A 19557-nucleotide genomic window follows, 5' to 3' on the forward strand; every position below is an offset into this window, starting at 1 on the left:
TGACTCACTCACACCCACCACTGACTCACCCACTCACTCAAACCCACCACTGACTCAGCGTGCGCGGAGTCTCTGGCCGCTATCTCTGTCGCCACCACGGGGCTCTGGCCATGCCGCGACCACGAGGCGCTGTTCGCTCAATAGCCGTCACTCGCGTGACAGCTCGTTATGAGCTAATGCAAGTGCTTAGCCGCATGCGCGGGATGAAGCAGTCCTTATCTTCTCGACAGCGAGGAATTGTCCGAACCTGACAATCTGTATCCTAGGAGACGTACAAAAAAAAATCTTTAGTATTATATTTTTTTTTTAGACACGGTATATTTTTTTCCCATTATTATTATTTTTTTAAACTCGTGAAAGCGGGGCGGCTGCAATTTTTTTGTAAGCAGCAGCAGCAGGAGGAGGAGAGAGGCGAGAAAAGAGAGAGAGAAAAAAATATTCACCGAACTGCCAAGATAAGGGGAGAACATCTAATCCTTTAAGGCCCGTATGGGTCAATTTTCCATTACAACTTTATTTATCTGCGAAAAGGATTGGGAGGCTGTGAGTGCGTCTGTGTGTCTCTGTGTGTGTGCGCGTTTAAGAAAGAGATGCATTATTATTTTGTCAGTTTTGTGGGGTTATTTATTTATATGTTTTCTTGTTTATTTTTTTCTCTCTCCGTGCAGATTGTGGCTTGCGATAAAAAAAAAAACTCTGTGCATTTGGGCCTGACTTGTCTGTGTCACGGCGCGCACAAAGACACAATATTGGACGTGTTGATTTCGCTGCTGCACGGGCTGTTAGTGTTGTTAGCAAGCACCTATTAAGGCTGGGAAAACGTCGCAGGCGGTGAGGTGGTGTGGCCAGCACCGACCAGCCTGATCGCTGACAAAAAATATGCTCATAGGCTCAGTGGGCTTTAGCTAGTAAGATAAACATTTGCTTAGTTTTACTTGTGAATATTTTTTGTATATTTTTTAAAATATTAATTTTTCTTTTTTCTTTTATTTTTTCACCTACGTGACTTTACCGAAAGAACCAAAGAGTATGAATCCTTGTATATATATTTTTTAAATAGTGATTTGCTTACCTTTGCTATACTTTGCGATCTTGTCGTGTTTTTTTGTATCGTTTGTTGTTGTGACTTCTTCACCCGCCTCCTACTTGGGACCTCTGTGATGAAGAGCTGCATAGCTCATCGGATTCCTCCTCCTGCAGTCGAAACAAATATCCTGATTCCGGTTCCGCCTTTGTCTTCCCAGGTCTGATATTGTGTCGACACCGCGCCAGGCACTGTACCCCATCTCGTGCCGAGGGGACCCACGTGTGCTCGGCACAGCACACATTCTGGCTCTTGCCACTGATGGTAGCCATGCCCGGGAATCGAACTTAGGTGGCCAGCTTCGTGCAAATAATGACATCAACAACTGCCGTTCGCCACTTCGTGGTGGGGACTCTTGTGCCAGGCTAGGTGCACCTTTTGTTTTTTGCGTACATGAGCAGAAACACAGCAAAATGTGCAGTTTAACACGTAGGAGGCTTTCGCGGCCAAGATCATCCATAACGGAGGTTTTTTTTGGGTTAGATCGCGTAAATCTACGTGTCGTTAAAACCCGCCACCACCCGACACAGCCAACCAAAAAAACCTCGATTTTGGGAAATGTGCAGTTCGTCGTTTTCCCGTCTCAATTCAAATGTTGAGCAGCGGTGTCAAACACAACTTGAGTCATCATTGCACGCTGCACGTCCCTCTGATGAGCACGGTGGGCTACGTAGGGTGCGAAGGAAGTTCTACACACACGCGTGTGCACGTGTATCACGTGACGGCACTCGGCGCACTCTGGTCACGTGGGACGAATTGAGCAATCATCGGGTGCGCGCGGCGTGTGCAACGACTTCACATTTGTGAGGAAGATATCGAGCATTTAAATGCACGCCTCGATAGTTCGCGAAGGCTGCAGATTCCCACGAGGCCTGAGTTTTTGTAATAAAATTATTTTAAAAAAATGTAAAGTCCAATTTCGGATATTTTTCGGACTTTTCCATTTTCCGTTTCAGATGCTTCCTTTGTAACAGTTCTGACACTCTGCCGAGGAGTTCACACTTGCGCCGCTATTAGCAACTTACCCGATTTACAACCGAACACATTGTACGTATGCTGAACTTCTTTCGCACCATACGTGGCCAACCGAACTCATCGGAGGTTGATTGAAGCGTTGCCCCAAACTTGAGAGACACAATCCGGAGCAAATGTCACGGATTCGAAAATCGCGTGTTGCTCCGACAACCGGCCATCGGCCTCTGTTACTGTGAATGTAATGGGTCAACAATGGAATGGGTCAACAATGGAATGGGTCAACAATGGAATGGGTCAACAATGGAATGGGTCAACAATGAAATGGGTCAACAATGTAATGGGTTAACAATGGAATGGGTCAACAATAAAATGGGTCCGAAGACCAACGCTGTAATGGGTCAACGATGTAATGGGTCAACAATAGAATGGGTCAACAATGTAATGGGTCAACAATGTAATGGGTCAACAATGGAATGGGTCAACAATGGAATGGGTCAACAATGGAATGGGTCAACAATAAAATGGGTCCGAAGACCAAAGCGCGTCACAACCAAGGCGTGCGCATGGAATTTTCTTGGCCCGTTTAGCAATCATCAGGTTCGTACAATTGTCCACGTGTGGGAGGAAACTGAAGTCTCGGAGCCTGGGAGAAGAGCCGCCCAGCGGGGCTTCGAGTGCAGCAAAATCGTGGCATGAGCAGGCGGTATAAATAACGTCGTCGTCGTCGTCGTCCTCGTCATTATTAACGGCATCTTCACACACACAGAGCAACCCTCAACACTGTAATTCTGAAGGGCTACTTGCTCCCATAACGCAGGGGCACTCAATTCCGCGTGGCAACTTTTTAAATCATTTCCACCTTAAACCACCGCGCAAATAATGGACTTCACATAAAAATGACAGATGCCATCTTAAAGATTTTTTCTCTCCCTTTTTCCCCATTTTCAATTTCTCTCTCTCTCTCTCCCCACCACCTTTCAAAAAACCGCTTCTTGCGGGGGGATATTGAAGAGAAGAAATCCCTTTTGTGACCGGGTCTTTCCGTGCGCGCCGGTGAATGCAACTTACTGTGGTTATTAATATGACACATAATCAGGTTTATATAGAGCAGGGGATTTCAACTTACCTTCTTTGCAAAAAGCCTTTTTCCCGAACACAGCCGCTTTTTCAAATAATTGTGGTTTAGGAGGCAGTGTCGGCTTGGGTTGAAACCCACTCAATTCCACAGTCCATAACGGGTAATTACGTGCGGTCTGCATAGCTGCACACAGTGTGTACACGAACACACACTCCCCCTCTAGTCGCCTTGCATTTTCAGAAAAAGGCTTTTGAATAGAAACTATTATTTTCCCGCAAATGTATCCCCAGTGTGGCATTGGCGTCACGTGCTCGTGAGATGAAGACTGTTGGGGTCTCTCGCAAAAGCAACGCGACCCTTCCTGTTTAGAGAAGGGTCCACGGAAGCGGATATCAGGGAGCTACATCTGAGATCCCTGCAAGTGACCTCTGGTTCAGGGGGAAGCACGTGCGGCTCCCGAGTGACGAGGTTTAAACTCCCTCGTCTGGGATGCAGGAGGACGTGGGTTCGATCCCGATCTCGACGCCTGTAGATATGGGATTTGCGGAGTCTCTTGCCCCGTGGTTGCGTGGATTTCTCGGGCCTTTGCCTCCACGGGTATTTGCTATAAATTTCCACGTGATAAGCCACTTCGTTGAGCTATTATTTGTGGCCAGGTTGCTTCGAAAAATTAACTAAATAGCTCAGTGGGCCTTGCCTGGTAAAATAAAAAGTTTAAAGTTCAGTTTTACTTCCCCACCCGCTCTGCCAGCGAGCGTAACGTTTGTCGCATTGCAGTTTAATGGTGAGAGGCTCCAAAGATTATCCGATACGAAATTAAGTGAGGAAACCAAATAAAATGTGGTGGCATGTTTAGTGTGTGCAGTCATCGGTGACCGGCCCCAGCGTGGGGAGCCGTCGTGTAGCGACTAACACGGCGACACGAGTTCGATTCCCGCTCAAGGCCAACACCAGTGACTGATCTGAACCGATCCTGGGCCTCTCCTAGGTCGGCTCAGCATCAAATGAATACCTGGTGCAGTGTGTAAACATCACCGCTGGGGAGACAAAGGCGCCGGGGTCTGGTGTTGGCCACCCACCCCCTCATGTGCCGTGCCGGCCTTCATAGGTGCTCGCTAACAGCACTTGCCCCAAGTCTGTGAAGGCTATACGGGAGATCTTCGTCATCTTTGCAGTCATTGGCGACCGGCGCTGAATCCGTCGACTCACGTGACTGAGGGTGAGGTCACTTGCAGGGATCTCAGAGGTAGCTCTCTGATACCCGCATCCGTGGGGCCGTTCTTGAAACACGAAGAGCCACACCACTCTGATAAATATGAATGGATTCTTATTCTCGTGACGGGATGCTGATAGCACACTTGAGATGAAATTGGGGGTGTGTATATAGATATATATATATTTTAAACAAGCCACAGCCTTCTGTTGACAACGGAGGAAATATTCAAACCAGTCGGGTTTTTTCCCCCTCGTTTAATAAACAAATACCACAAGGAGACACTGAACATCAGTTGCACGCAGAGTCGCCGCCCATCAGAACATGTTAAGCAGAAAGAAATCCCCCATATGAACGAAGCTTTAGTACCGAATCGCATCGATGTAACACAATAACCCCAAACACAGCCATCGGTGGCGGCACAGACGGCATCGGCCATGGTACAGGAAACTAAGCGGGGGTCGGTTCCCGGCATCAGCGCCCCTCCAGTCGGTGGGGCGCAGGACGCAGTTGCACCGCCTGCACTCTCGATAGCCACACCGCCGCTGGGCGACAATTTTGGAGAACATTTGTCGCAAACCAAATGAAACCAAATCCAATGCACACCGCTCACACATGGCTGCGTTTCCCCACCACCACCACCACAGCCAAAGTGCTCATACCAATGCATACTCCCAAGCAACCAGGCTGCCGTGCACTCACTCTGGCAAGAACGTGCAAGCACGCACATGCGCGTCGTTTGCTTTACGCAAATAACCACGAAACGCTCTTCTTAAGGTGCCTATCAGCAGTCATTTACAGAATATATACACAACATTCACGTACACCGTGACCCGATCGGCCGGAATGCTCCCCCCCCCCGCCGCCACCTCTTCAGATCTCGGGAGCCTAAGCAAGAGGGAAGAGGCCCGAACCAGCGCTGGGCTGGGCTGGGCTGGGAGACTGCCACCACGGCGGGGCCACCACCGGTTGCTCCGGGCGGCTGCGGGGCTCCGTTGCCAGGAGGGTGCTGGTGCAGCAAAACCCGAGCTGTTAATTGCCGACCTGTTAATTGCCGAGCTGTGACTCTCGACGTGGATGCTCACGGCCCCCCCCACCCTCCGCCATCAACGGCAAACCCGCACAGAGCAGCACGGTGAAGCAGGGTGAAGTAGTAACTCTGCACGGCGAGCTGCCCGCAATGGGGATTGCCCCTCATTCAGCAGTAGACCGACTGAAGGGCTGTACGTTTACACACAAGCACCACCACGCGTGTGTATGGGAAGTTCTGCGGCGGTTGAACAGCACAAATATGCAGTCTCCATGGCCCCATGAGCATCGCGTCCCATGTGCTCAAATGGGCCACGGGTGGCAGCGACTCCAGTTGAATTGCCGTTCTAAGAGTGATGATAATGGTGATTGTGGTGACCGATGATGTTTCATGATGACGTGATTGCAACCATGTAATGAAAATCATGAGATCAATGGAGTTGTGATTTAGGGCAAAAAAAGTGATTTACTGTGGTGATAACAGGGATAAATAACAATAGCAACATGATTTCAATAAACGCGACGACAATAAACATGGCTATAAATACGACTTTAACAATTAAGTGATACGCGGTGGTTTGGAGAGGCCTTCATCCAGCAGTTGGACGGGCCGTGGCTGAAGATGAGATGAAACGTGATGCTACTTTGCCGGTGATGAAATGCGATAAAAATTTGACTAGACGATGATAACCTAACGAACAAAAAAAATGTGACGATCGCGAATTATCGAATGGAGATAACAGGATGAATGAAACACAACGATGATGACGACGACGACGATGGTGAATCCAGTGCCAAACCACTCTCTCATACACATCAGTTTACCGCACGCACAACTTTGCCGAACCAGCTGGAGTTGACGTCGAAGTCCCACGACCGAATGTGCAACAGTGACCGCTCACGTGCTGAAGGGTACGTGCCAATATTCTTGTGCTGACGGATCTATGTGTTTACATATATAGATACGTATTCAAATAATGTTGAAAGCAATTTTATTAAATGCAATGTCAATTGTTAATAAAATTGTCCTTCATGCAGGGGAGCCTCACCGAATCCAGAACCACTTTCAAGAGGGTCTTGCATTGGTGCTTTTGGTCAATTCCGTTGTTGTTGTTGTCGAGTGCTTTGCAAGTGGGAAGAACCTGGATCATAGGAGGAGATATCAATGAACGGAGTGCATATACGAGTCAAGCACCCACTTGCTGTACTGCCACATCCTGGCCATCTCGCAGCCCAGTGGTTTGGGAACTTTGCAGGACGTGACTATCTATTCGTGACCCACCAACCCCCCCCCCCCCCCACACCTATGAACGTCTTGTACCTGGGTGCAATTCTTCATTAGCTCCATCTGAAATCGACCAGGTTTTCCAGCTCGTAGGAAAACTTACCAAATGCCGATTCCACTGCGAGTCTCAATGACAAGTTGGCCGTGAGTTGGTCGCTTGAAACGCCAAGCAAGCATTGAAGACAGCAGAATTCACGTGAAAATGTAAACTGGTTGTGCATGGCATGAATTCAAAATAATGATAAAAAATTACTTCTGGAAGGCGGCCTGCCCCACGCTACGTCGGCGATGGTTGTTAGGCCATACGTCACCAGGCAGGTCAGTAGTGCAGTTTGGTGAAGGTGGAGGGGGGGGGGGCAGGACCGGTTCAGATATCACTCACCATGAATGTGAGCTGTGAGAGCTGTGAGAGCTGTGAGAGCTGTGAAAGCTGTGAGAGCTGTGACCTGTGACCTGTGAGCTGTGACCTGTGAGCTGTGACCTGTGACCTGTAGTGGAACTGATGACGTGTGGTGCAGAGCGGCGGTGCACACGCTAACCACCGCGCTAACCACCGCTCTAACCACCACGCTAACAACCGCGCTAACCAAAACTGCCCTTGGGTGGTGCGGTGAAACAATCTCAGGACTGAAACAGTATGGGTGGGGGATGGGGGGGAAGCTTAATCATCCAGCTGTGGATTGGCAAAGGGAATGGATTAAGGCTGTGCTCACACAAGGGCCGATGGAAAAGTCCGCTTCACGACATCACTAGCAGGGTGCTTCAGCACCCAGCGGAAGCATGGCGCAAAAATGCAACACTTTGCCAAATTTGACGCTGAAGTGCATTTTCACAATGGGTTGAAAACACCCCGTGTTTGCGAGTCAACTGAAAAATGCAGAAAAATCTTAACAATCTGGAGAAACCCCCCCCCCCACGTTCAGCATGCCTGGCTCCCAGCACGTCCCACATGCTGCCAATTCACAAATCACTTTCGGGGAGAGTGATCGGCGAGTGGCGATGGTGCAGCGGGCGATGTCGGCAGGCCGAGTAGCAATAGCCTTGGTGCGACGATGGCAATGATGGACCAATGTCATTTCGCTTCACAGAGACCGTACGGAGAAATCAACGCAGCTTCGTTCACGGCCACTCGTCGCTTTCAAAATAAAAAAGCGGATGATCCGTCTCTCCACACGTACAAAAAATATATAAAAGTATTCCTTACACATGCCATCGGCCGGGACGGCCTTCTGGGAGTGTACACGCCTTCAAAGCGGCATTGTTTCAAGACGAGCAAACCCTTGGCCGGTTTTGACACTCAGCGTCAGCGGTCAGACCTGCTGCTCGAGTCAATATTAGTGAACTGCCAATCTCATAAGCACGGCTCCTCTCTTGAAGCTATGGGATCCCAAATCGAAGGAAGAAACACTTTTACTTGATGTGGAGAGACATAAACATGCGAAGGAGAGTGATTTCTTTGTCATCGCTTTCAACACCAGTTCACAGACTCTTCCCATCACCGACAGTGTGTTTACAGATGCCTAACGAGAACTCTTTCCGAGTTAAGCGACACAAAGGGCGGATACACAAACACAATAAAGTCGTTTCGTAAAAAAAAAACCATCCGCGTCAACAGTTGATTCCAAGTATTTTAGTCCCGGCATCACTCCCAACAAAGGTTGCGTAGAACTCTCCGTATTTACAACGGGTTTAGCTCGGGAAGCAGAAAGGAATGGCTCACACTTTGCGAATCTCAGCCGCCGTACAAAAGCTGACGCACGTTGTAACCCAACGGTGCGAAACACACTTTAGTCCGTAACAGAATTCGGCAACTTTAAATAAAAACGTGGAATGACTTAGCGCGTCGCTGGACACGTCATCGGCGACTCGTTTTAACACAAAACGCCCGCCGCGCGATTAGACACGGCTCTTCTGCGCGCGCGGAGTTTTCACGCCTCGGCTCCGTCACTGACGACTGCATAAATAACACAAATCTGAATGCACTCCGACGAATAAAGCGCAGGTACGCGACGGGACTTGGAAGAAGAACGCACGTCGGAGGAAAGTCCAGTCCACAAGCCATTGTAAGATTGATCTCTCACCAGGATCACTGGGCTACTTGGGAGTTTTAATAAGCTTCGCTCGTTGTGCCGTTAACAGCACAACCGGGACACCGTTTGGTGGAAAATTAAGCCGATGTATTTTTAAACATAGATATAAAAATCTCAACATAAGGCTGCAAAGATTTGAGCACAAGCATGACATGAGACCTGTCTCGAACATAGAAAAACCACCAACAAAATAGCATTCACCAAATTGTTGATTAACAACAAATAAAATTGCATTTTCACCATTATCACCGTCCATCGGTACGGCCTGAACCCAGGAATACCGCGCGCTCATTCACGAGCCTCTGATCGAGCCAGAGGAGGGTCCTGCGCCAGGCATATTTGGCTCCACACCTCAAAATCTCAGCGCCATTCAGTAGGGGACCCACCCCCCCCCCCCCCCCCCCACTCAGATAATCGGGTTAAATTGAAGTCGGCGGATCGCATTGATTAATCCCTTATTTATGTGCAGGGTGACAAGAGCTGTTTCTCTCTTATAGCAACACAGACCTGGGGTCAGCTATAATTTTCTATTGTAATAAAAGTTGCAGGTTCAATTCCTTGCAAACTTAGGCCATGCATTTAAAATGCCAGCAGCTACTGCTGTATCTGCAGGCGCGAATAAATAATGGTGAAATACCGGTTGTGCTATTACGGGTACGATAATGAAGCTGAATGTCACAATTTACGATGGGTCGGTGCGATTTTTAAATTGAATGCCACGTGCATTGTGGACAATCATCTCTCGCCAAAATCTGCACACACATTTATTTGCCATCGCATCACAATTTTGTTTCCCTTTACATACAATTTTCTATTCACACTCGCAGTGTATGTGAATTGTGCTTGACTGCACATGTGCGTATGTGTGTGGACACGTCTACCCGTGTCTATCCATGAGCGTACGTGTGCAGCGGGAGTGGAGTAGCAGTTAGCGCGCTGTGCTACAAAACCCGTCGACCTGCGTTCGATTTCCGCTCACGGCGAACACCGGTGACGATTATCCGAACCGGTCCTGGGCCTCCCCTAGGTCCACTCAACCACCTGGTGAGGAGTAAATATCGCCACGAGGGAGACAAAGGCGGCTGGGTGCCGTGCCGACCACCAACCCCCTCGTATGCCATGCCGGCCTTCGTAGAAGCTCGCTAACAGCACTTGTCTCAACGGTCTGTTAAGTCTATATGGGGAAGGGGGGGCTTTAGCTTTATCTTTGTATGGAGCATGTGTGTGGTACGTGTTTATTCATCTGTTTGCGTGCGAGGAGCGGTGGCGCTGCGGTTAGGGCACAGACCAAACCCTGCGACCTCTGTTTGATTCCCAGCCACGGCAACTCGAGTGGAGATTGTCTGAAGCGGTCGCCATACTCTCACGAACAGACAAACATCAGCACCGAGCAGAAAGAGGCAGCCGGGCCTGCTTCAGGCCTCAACACTCCACCTTGTACTCTACCACGTCTATGCTCCCCCCCCCAACTCCACCAAGCACGACCCCGCACGGCGCGGGGAGGCCCTCATCTAGCAGCGGATTGACAAAAAGAGTCGTGTGTGCACCTATGCATGTGGTCTGTATAGACGTGTGTGCAAGCATTGCGCGTGTGTGTACGAGAATGGGAGCGAGCGTGATTTCCAAAAAAATACAATCATCGATGACTTTTACATTTCAATGGGGTAAATAGTTGCCGTGTCACTGGCTAAATGCAGCTCAAAATGCATTAGGAAACCCATTTAGGGCGCGCACAGAGAAAGTACTCCCGTGCCGGCCTTATCAAGACAGTTTCACAATGAACTTAGGGGCCAAATCCATTATCTTTCTCCTTTGTGGCGAGAATTAGAACAAGCCGGCAAAGCCAGTCTTTAAAGGGAGCCCGATTCCTGCCGTTAGGAGGTTGTCATCGACTGCGTGCAGATAGGAGTGCATGCAGATGTAATCGCACCGACACACGGCATAACGTTACGAATCTGGATTCCGTTAGGTTTCGCGAAGATTGGTGAAGGGGTTGTAGTTTTTGTGTGTGCACGAGAAGGCTCCCTCTTAAGGACTCACAACTGAATGTAATCTATCCCAGACGTTAAGTGTTGGTGGGACTCCCTCCGCTCCCCGTGACGTCGAACCAGCGTGGAAGAGGAGGCCAAAAACACGCTCGAGCGGGGACTCGCTCCATGGCACTCCCCCCCCTTAGCGGAGGCTCTTCCGCCAGCAGCGGCGTGAGTCACGCAGGCCAGCGGACCTTTGCCTTCACGAGTGGATAACCCTATAGCTGCTCCCACTTTAAAGCGGCCACCCGCGTCTTTTTTAATCATCGGCGGGAGGCAGCGGAAAAAAATCGAATTCGATGTTTTTTTTTTAGGTAAAACACTTCCGCACGCGTTGTTATTTTATTTTATTTTTTTACGTTTAAAACGACGCTGCAGCGTCGCCACGCAGGTTCTGGGACAAGGCGGCGGCCTCCACCGCAACAACGCTCAGGGGGGCCGTCGCAGCGACGGCCCCCCGCGGCACGGGGCCCTGGCCCCCCGGACACAGCGCCGTCTCACGCGATGCCTCCACCTTCTCGGACACGTAAAAGAGAAGAATAATAAATAGATTCCAGCCATTCCCAATCCACCAATGGATTAAGACCTCCCCCCCCCACCACCACACCATGTCAGTCACAGGATTTACATTTTATTTTTTATTTAACAATACTTCACCACACTGGTTAGTAGTGCGGGTTGGTTGGGATGGGCAGGACCGGTTCTGATATCACTCGCCACGGATGTCAGCCGTGGCTGGAAATCGAACTCGGCTTGTCGGGTTCATAGCACGGTGTGCGCTCACCACTGGGCCACCACTCCACCCCTGCAGTGAATTATCTACTAAACTAAACTACGCTATTCATTTATCCGGCAAAGCCCCATCCAGCTGGCCACAGCTCATTAGGTCTCTGAAGAACGCTGATCGCGGCGTTGCAAACGGGAGCGATGAGTGCCCCTCGGAACTGGAATGTTGGATCGGGTAAAGCGGTCACCGTTGAGCGGGCTGAGTAACACGGACGCGTGCCAGAGAGAGAGAACCCCGTGTCGTCATTGCGAGATGACTTCGAACCCAGGATCTCAGAGCTGCCAACTCAGCACCTCCGCCACGGCCACATTATGAAAAGGCCCGAGACACGAGGCCACTTCCCCCATGCCAAATGTTCAAATAGTAATCCGGCAGAGGAGGAGGCATCTTGATTTGATAGTTACGTTTTCTATAATCGGCAAATGTATTAAGTTTGAATGGGAAAGAGACCGGTAGGTTCCTACCCAACGTCCTGTAACGATGCCCCCTCTCGTGTAAGGGCCAATGGTATCTGTCTGTGGATGCCACGGATATTATTGTCAAGGGCTTGACTCCGTTGTTCGGTGGGAGACTAGACCGTGGCAGTCGGGTGTTGGCCATGCAGCAAGCTGTGCGAGACCAGGCAGAAGGAAGGAAGCGAAGACCAACCCGTGTTTCTCTCAGTCGGCGACGACAAATCGAGTAAAATATTGCGGTCGGCGAGAAAAACATTGTACAAAAATACAAGACGTCAAATGTTGCGAGGCTGATGCCTTTCGAACCAAATCACACGTTGCTCTGCTGTTGCCATTCGGTGCACGTTACGCCGACGTATCCACACAGCCCCCGGGCACACGGTAAAGGACGCGCAAAAGTCTGGTAGAAGCGCACAATTCAGAGTAGGGGACACGGCAGATTTCATACGACACGGGAAACGGCAATTATTATCTCAGAAAAGCAATACCAAAATAAAATAAAGACACGTTTAATACAACGCAGAGAAAAATATTCACAACTTAGAAGGTTTGTTGAGATTGCGTGTTTGAAGGCGGCACGCGTTGAACGAAAGCGTTTGAAAAGCAACGATTAGGTGTTTAACGATGAGAAAACGGGAGGATTAAGCGGCTAAAACATAGTTGGGTCATTAATTTACCCAGCACAGCCTCCAGGATTTTCCAGAATCCAGTATCACCAGTCTTGAAATTGACGATATTCGACTGATTCCTCATGCAATGGGAAAGACCAGAGTACCCAGAGAATTCTCAGGTACAAACGAGATATTACAAAAGAAAATTTACCAACACAGATAGGTCAGTAACCCACTTCCCGTACTCCCATCTAACAGCCACCTCACGTAATCCGGCCTGCATCTGGCGTTTCCAAAGGAATGTAATCCAACTGCTTTTACGATGACTTTATTCGGGGAGTGTACTCTGCGTGAATTGGCTGCTTCCGCCCTCGCATCAACGCCAGCTGCTGTCACAAACACTTACCCCTCCTTTAACAAAGTGATTGAAATCATTAAAATATAAATTAACAAAATGAAAGTTATTTGTACAAAGCATTCAGCAGTTACGTGCTAAGAAAAGTAATCCGATAACCCGCTGAAAACAGTGATCATACGGGATTTCAGGCCAGTAATTGGGCAGACCGATTACTGTAACGTGATGCAGTGAACGCACGCGTAGATTGCAGCGCGAAGTGAGGGATGATGGAATGAAAACCTCAGACGCGCTTGCAGAAAAACAACTAGCTGCTAGCCCAAATCAAAATCATATCGCACCCTCCAACAAAAATCATCTGCAACCAAGTGTACCTTTCCATCGATCGCAGAATCGCTGATCGCAAAGTGCCTCCGAAACGCAGCCGAATTTCCAGATAAGGGAAGAAATTTTAAAATAACAACTGCTCCCAGATTCACCCCCCACCGCTCGTGAAACTCAAAACAGACGGTGACGGCTTGCTTTCCCGCACTTCGCTTGCAAAGCACGATTGCGAATCGTCCCAGGATTAAAATGCTTCGGTCACGTCAAGCCACGTCAATTTTCTCTCGCACGTTAAGACCCGCGCGCGGGTGCCCCCGCACGTGAACACCCGCACATATCGTTACGTCGCCTCCCTTTCGTTTTAAACGTGTTGTAGGCTAAACATGTTTGAGGCTCAACCCAATCCATCCACATAAAGGGGAAGTAACGCCTCGGAAATACAACTCTGCAGTTTTCTTTCGAGTCTGTAGCAAAGACGTCGTACATCCGGACATCGCGAGTAGCACATCACGTGCCGCATAATACTAAATACGGTGTAGCCTCTCATGAAACGCGGCGAAACTTTGAGATGCACGCAAAAGGCATAAAAAGCTCCACACGGGTTTGTAGATCCCCGCAGCCAACGATACGCGAGGTTGACTCGCTCAGCCAAACCACATCTTTTGGCAATGTATGAGCCACCATCCTGGCCCGCAAGAAATGTCGTGACCACAAATGGGCGCCCGATACCCACACATAATTGGCTGCGTAATCTCACAGTCCTTTGTGCGCCCGATGCCTTTTGTGTGCAGCGAGGGAATTTCATTTGTCTGTTCGAGGGCACTCCAGAATTTGCTCTTGGCGATTTTGCAGTTGCAAATGTGTCTAAACTTTGGAGAATTTTTTTAACACCAAGACACACACACTTAAAACACGCACGCATATGAAGGGATTATTCAACAACATCATCAGCAGCATTTAGCAGGGTAATAGAACCATACGCTATGATCGGGACATGGTCTAAGGCAGGGGTCGGCAACCTACGGCTCCGGAGCCGCATGCGGCTCTTTACGGGCTGCTTCTTGACGATGAGTACGTATGTACAGTATGTACTCAGATGCATTGCGGCTCTTGAAATACTGAATTTTGTACCGAATTGGAAAGAAATGGCTCTTCTTGTTATTTTGGTTGCCGACCCCTGGTCTAAGGTATACTAAGCGACCGCTGCGTAATACTCACAGCGGACCGACGGGCAGTTCGCTGTGCGTCGTATGACGAACCGCTGTCGCATCCCGCGACTTGGCCCAATTTTGACGCCCGCATGCGGCAGAGGAGGAGCATTACACGGACATCGGGAGGCGTCAATTTAAATCCTGGTCCGTGCACGCTGTGCCAGATAGCGAAGCAGTGGCTGGTGGATGCGCAACCGTCAATGAAAGCCCCGTCTCCGAGCATTGACACTTTAATGTAGCCCCACGGGCGATGGGGGGAGGTGGGAGAGAGACGGGGGAGACGAGACGATGCATCGGTTCAGCGAACAATACACGCATCCAATGGCGTGCGTAAGAATCTGTGTTTCTAAATTCGTACGTGCGTTGAAATGCAACGAGTTCACGTTTAAACTAAACTATAAACAATTTTTATTTGACCAGGTAAGGCTCACCGAGCTGTATAGCTCTTTTTCAGAAGTGACATAGCCACAAATGATAGGCCAATAAAGTGGCTTATCATATGCAAATTTATAGCAGCCAAATACTCGAAATGCATGTTTATAAATGTGGAGTGAAAAACCGGAGGACCCGGAGAAAAATCAACACGATCACGGTAAGAAAGACATGGAAACTCCAAATATACAGCAGGCGTCAGGGTCGGGATCGCACCCACGACCTCCTGCAGACCAGGCGAGGTAGTCAACATCTCGCCACTTCCCCAACCACAAGCGGCACACATTCCCACCGCAACTGAAATCAAGAGAAGCTCAAATAAATTCTGAGGCTGGAATTTTCTGCCTCTGTAGTGCCCATAAGTGTACTTGTGCCAAGTATCTGACAGCACCTCTACTTCAATTTTCAAAAACGAATTAGTTCATCAACAATTCACCGTTCTACCTCGAGAATCAACAGCGATGCATGCCCCACCTCCCCCTCTCTGCGGGGATTTGGAAAGCAATGATGATGATGAATAATCCCTTTAAGTTCGGCAAGACTCAACGTTGCTCAGGGGGCTTGCGAGCTACCCTGCGCTCCGACCACCACGGCACTCGGCAGGATCACAACATCGCGGAGCGCATTCTGTGGCCGAGTGAGCTCGGGTTGTCCCCGTCCCCAGTTTTCCCAGAATCGTGCTCTTGTCGTGGAAGCGGCAAAACTGTGTCACGGGAAAAATCTGTCGGTCTCGCCAGGACGTAAAAAATCCCGGATTTTGTCAGCTGCGTAAAAATAATAATAATTCACCACCCAAGGCAATGCATTTACATTAAATTCTCCCCTCTCTCTGCTATTGTGAGATATTCTTCATAACCATGGTGTGTCATGGTCTTATTGTACCTTTAAGAGATTGCAACCCGAGCGTGGCTGTTGGAAGATAGAGGGGCCAAGGTTGTGGCTGTCGCCAAGTGAGAGTTGGACAGAGACACGGACAGAGACACGGACAGGGACATAGACGGAGAGGAAGGAGGGCTGCCGTGCTGGCGATGCTCATGGCACGGCCGGTTCTGTGCGGCGCGTGCGGTTGTGAAACACCTTAATAGCGCCGGTGAAATCTGCCGTCACCAACACCTCGCCGTGCTCTTCTGACCGGGCAGAACCTGGGGGGGGGGGGGGGGCAACGGGCAACTTTCAGCGCCGTGTGAGGATGCATGGGGAACCACTGGGAAAAACGGAGACATGAGGGGACGCACGTGGGGACACACACGTGGGGACACACGTGGGGACACACGTGGGGACACACGTGGAGATACATGTAGGAACAAAGGGAGACACGTGGGATCTGTAATAATTTGGTGGACATTCTGGTTATGTGCGTGGTGGTGGGGTGTTAGGCATACTGACTGGTTGAATCAAATGTGGTGGCATGTGTAGTGGTGTAGAGTAACCCGTCCCTTGTGGGAATGTGGATATACTGGCCACATAAATGTTAGTAGTGTGGATGTTATGGCAGTGGTGGTGTTCGACAAACTAGTTTGCGTTTCAGTACGAGTGGGTGGGTGGGTGGATGGTGAGTGAGTGAGTGGTGAGTGAGTGGTGAATGTGTGGTGAGTGAGTGGTGAGTGAGTGGGTGGTGAGTAAGTGGTGAGTGTGTGCGATTGAGTATATCAGCGGGTGTGTGCATGTGCGGGCGAGTTATCGTGACCTGCAGTGTGGCGGTTGAACACGGTGCGGGATGAGACAAGACACGAGTGGATGCATGCCCAGTGAGCGAACGAGCGATAAAGCGAGCGGCGGTGGCACAGGGGCGACACGGGGGGCTGCCAGCGTGGCGCGTACCGGCCGTGCCGGTCTCCGTGGATCCCTCACCGCCCTCACTGGGTACCACCTCCTCGACCGTCGGAACGTCCGAGCCGGTGATGAGCGCAGGATGGGGCGAGAAGATCGCCGACGTCACGACTGCGTTGTGAGCTGCGGGGGGGGGGGGGGGGGGGGGTGAACGCACGGGGAGACACGGGGACGCAGAGACAAACGTGGACGCTAGGGGACACGCGGGTGTTCCATGCGCCGAGAGCAGAAAGTGCGGCACGTGTGCCATTCACGGCCCTTTGTCAATCCACCGCTAAATGAAGGTCGTGTTGGTCACAGGGGGTTACTATACTTCACCGCGATCATCAATACGCGGTGGTGAAGGGGGTACGCGCACGCAGGACTGGTTCAGAGATCACTCGCCGCGGTCATTAGCCGTGGCCGTGGATCGAAATCGCTGCCCTTTTCCCCCGACCCGATTGCAATCCTCACCCTTGAAGCCCTCCCAGTAATCGTTGCGGTCCCTGCGGACGGAGGAGAAGCGGTTGACGTCATGGTAGGTCTTCCACAGGTACACGTAGCGGTCCTCGGATCCAGACACCATGTGCTGAAAGTTGTGACTGAGAAAGAAAAAACGCACGCAAGCGCACACACACAACACATCTCATGCTAAATCTTAATGATTATCGTCTCCAAGTGCATCCCAATTGTTCGATATGCAAGTGATGAGATGCAATATCCATTTGGATCTCTCGCACAGCAGCAGTGCGATCATCTCCATTAGAGAACGGCACGCGGAAGTGGATATAACAGAGCCACCTCTGAGACCTCTTCAATTGACCTCTGGTACGCACGGGAGAGGCGGAGCACTTTCTCACCGAGCGTACTGCTTGTCATGCGACAGCCTAACCGATGAATTTAATTATCAAGAGGTGAAATTTAGCCAAGTTCAGTGCAGAACCAAATCTATTGCAACGATTAGTTTGTACATTCACTGGTGAGAAGACCGACTCACTGCGCTTGAGAACCCAGTTTAACCACAGGCAGCTGCCTGGATGTGAACCCAGGCTCTTAGGCGTGTTAGCTCAGCGCTGTGACCTCCACGCCACCTGGACGCTTCAACTCCTGAGTAGCCCTTTTGGACCACCAGGGCAAGTATTGTATTGTTGGTGGACACTTCATCTTAGTCAGCGGTGAGGTCACCAGGAGGTCGGACAGAGCAGTGAGCCGGCAATGCTGAGAACCTGGGTTCAAATCCTGGTTTTGGCCACTCGTGAATAAAACTGAGCATTAGCCTAACCGACGACTTCACAAAAAACCCCATCACATAAAAAAAACCCACTTAATTTGTCCAAATGCATGCGCTCAACAATTAAAATAAATCACCAACTGGTGACAAAGCATGTCTCTCTCGCGGGGTGTGTGGCAACGTGCTGCCCCCATGTGTGGATGAGACTGCCGCTTGAAGGTTTCCCAGGAGCACCTCTGCGATATTGGTGATGCACCACAAATCAGGTGGCGCCACGCAGTCCGCAATCGGGAGAGAGGTTGGGGCAAACAACCCCACAAAGCCAAGTCGGCATGGTGCACCAATGCGTTGGAGCATCTCCCCAGCATTCATGTTTACATGGGAAGCATCAAATACTTATTAAAGGCTGAGTTCACCTAGGGGAACCCGGTACTTGTTCAATTTAACAAAAAAAAATTCCCCCTCGGCTTCCAACTCGTGTCGGACAGCCCGGGACACACAGCTTAAGTGTGTAGCTAAAAAGATAAGACCTGCTGGCTTTTTTGGATTGCATCTTAAAAAAATTCGATTTACAATACTCCGACAGATTCAAGCGCGGCTTCAAACACATCAGCATTGATGTGCGCGAGCGCTCGGGAAACGCAAGTGCGCCGGCCTTCAGACGGCGCTCGCGTGATAAGACCGTTTAACAAGCCGACCTGTTCTTAGAGGTCACCCGAAGGGATCTCGCAAACAGTTCTGCGATATCCGCTTCTGTGGGCCGCACTCTTACACGAAGGGCCGTATGACTCGGTGAGGCTGCACTCTTACACGAAGGGCCGTATGACTCGGTGAGGCTGCACTCTTACACGAAGGGCTGCGTGACTCTGTGAGGCTGCACTCTTACACGAAGGGCCGTATGACTCTGTGGGCCGCACTCTTACACGAAGGGCTGCGTGACTCTGTGAGGCTGCACTCTTACACGAAGGGCTGCGTGACTCTGTGAGGCTGCACTCTTACACGAAGGGCTGCGTGACTCTGTGAGGCTGCACTCTTACACGAAGGGCTGCGTGACTCTGTGAGGCTGCACTCTTACACGAAGGGCCGTATGACTCTGTGAGGCTGCACTCTTACACGAAGGGCCGTATGACTCTGTGAGGCTGCACTCTTACACGAAGGGCCGTATGACTCTGCGAGAGATTCGAGTGGCCAGTCGAAAAAATCGGGACGACATTGGGGGGGGGGGGAAGAAGAAATCTCTTTATTCTTGAACAGTTTCAGCCTCAATGTGACCATCGCCAAATCTACAGACCTTCATCCGAGGGGTGGCGGCAAACGTAAACTTGTCAGAGGTCCGAAAGTTTGGCGCAGGTCAGACTTGTATTCTTAGGTTCTTTCGGTAAAGTCACGTAAGTGAGAAAAAAAAATCACGACGTTTCGATTGCAACACAAGCAATCATCATCAGGTGTGACAACCACAGCAAGAAATATTAGTAAAAAAAAAAAATTCACCTACCTGACTTTACCAAAAGAACCAAAGAGTATGGATCCTTGCAGTCACGAAAACTTCAAATCTAGC

At 50.1% G+C, this 19557-nt stretch overlaps 1 protein-coding gene across 2 annotated transcripts in view; it reads right to left on the reverse strand.

Annotated features, from left to right (window-relative positions):
- Window positions 1–4604: 4604 nt before the first annotated feature.
- The window catches only part of LOC133357587 (WD repeat-containing protein 44-like), a 51746-nt gene continuing 36793 nt past the window's right edge, over window positions 4605–19557 (reverse strand). For both annotated transcript variants that reach the window (XM_061575584.1, XM_061575583.1), the window contains exons 18-20: window positions 17243–17370; window positions 16781–16912; window positions 4605–16101 (exon numbers count right to left, since the gene is read on the reverse strand). In XM_061575584.1, the coding sequence (XP_061431568.1) occupies window positions 15992–16101; window positions 16781–16912; window positions 17243–17370 (370 nt within the window). In that variant the 3' untranslated portion in view covers window positions 4605–15991. The remainder of the gene's footprint in view (window positions 16102–16780; window positions 16913–17242; window positions 17371–19557) is intronic.

The sequence above is a fragment of the Lethenteron reissneri genome, chromosome 58 (genome assembly GCF_015708825.2).
Source record: "Lethenteron reissneri isolate LAM-NWPU_2019-01 chromosome 58, ASM1570882v1, whole genome shotgun sequence".
NCBI lineage: Eukaryota > Metazoa > Chordata > Hyperoartia > Petromyzontiformes > Petromyzontidae > Lethenteron > Lethenteron reissneri.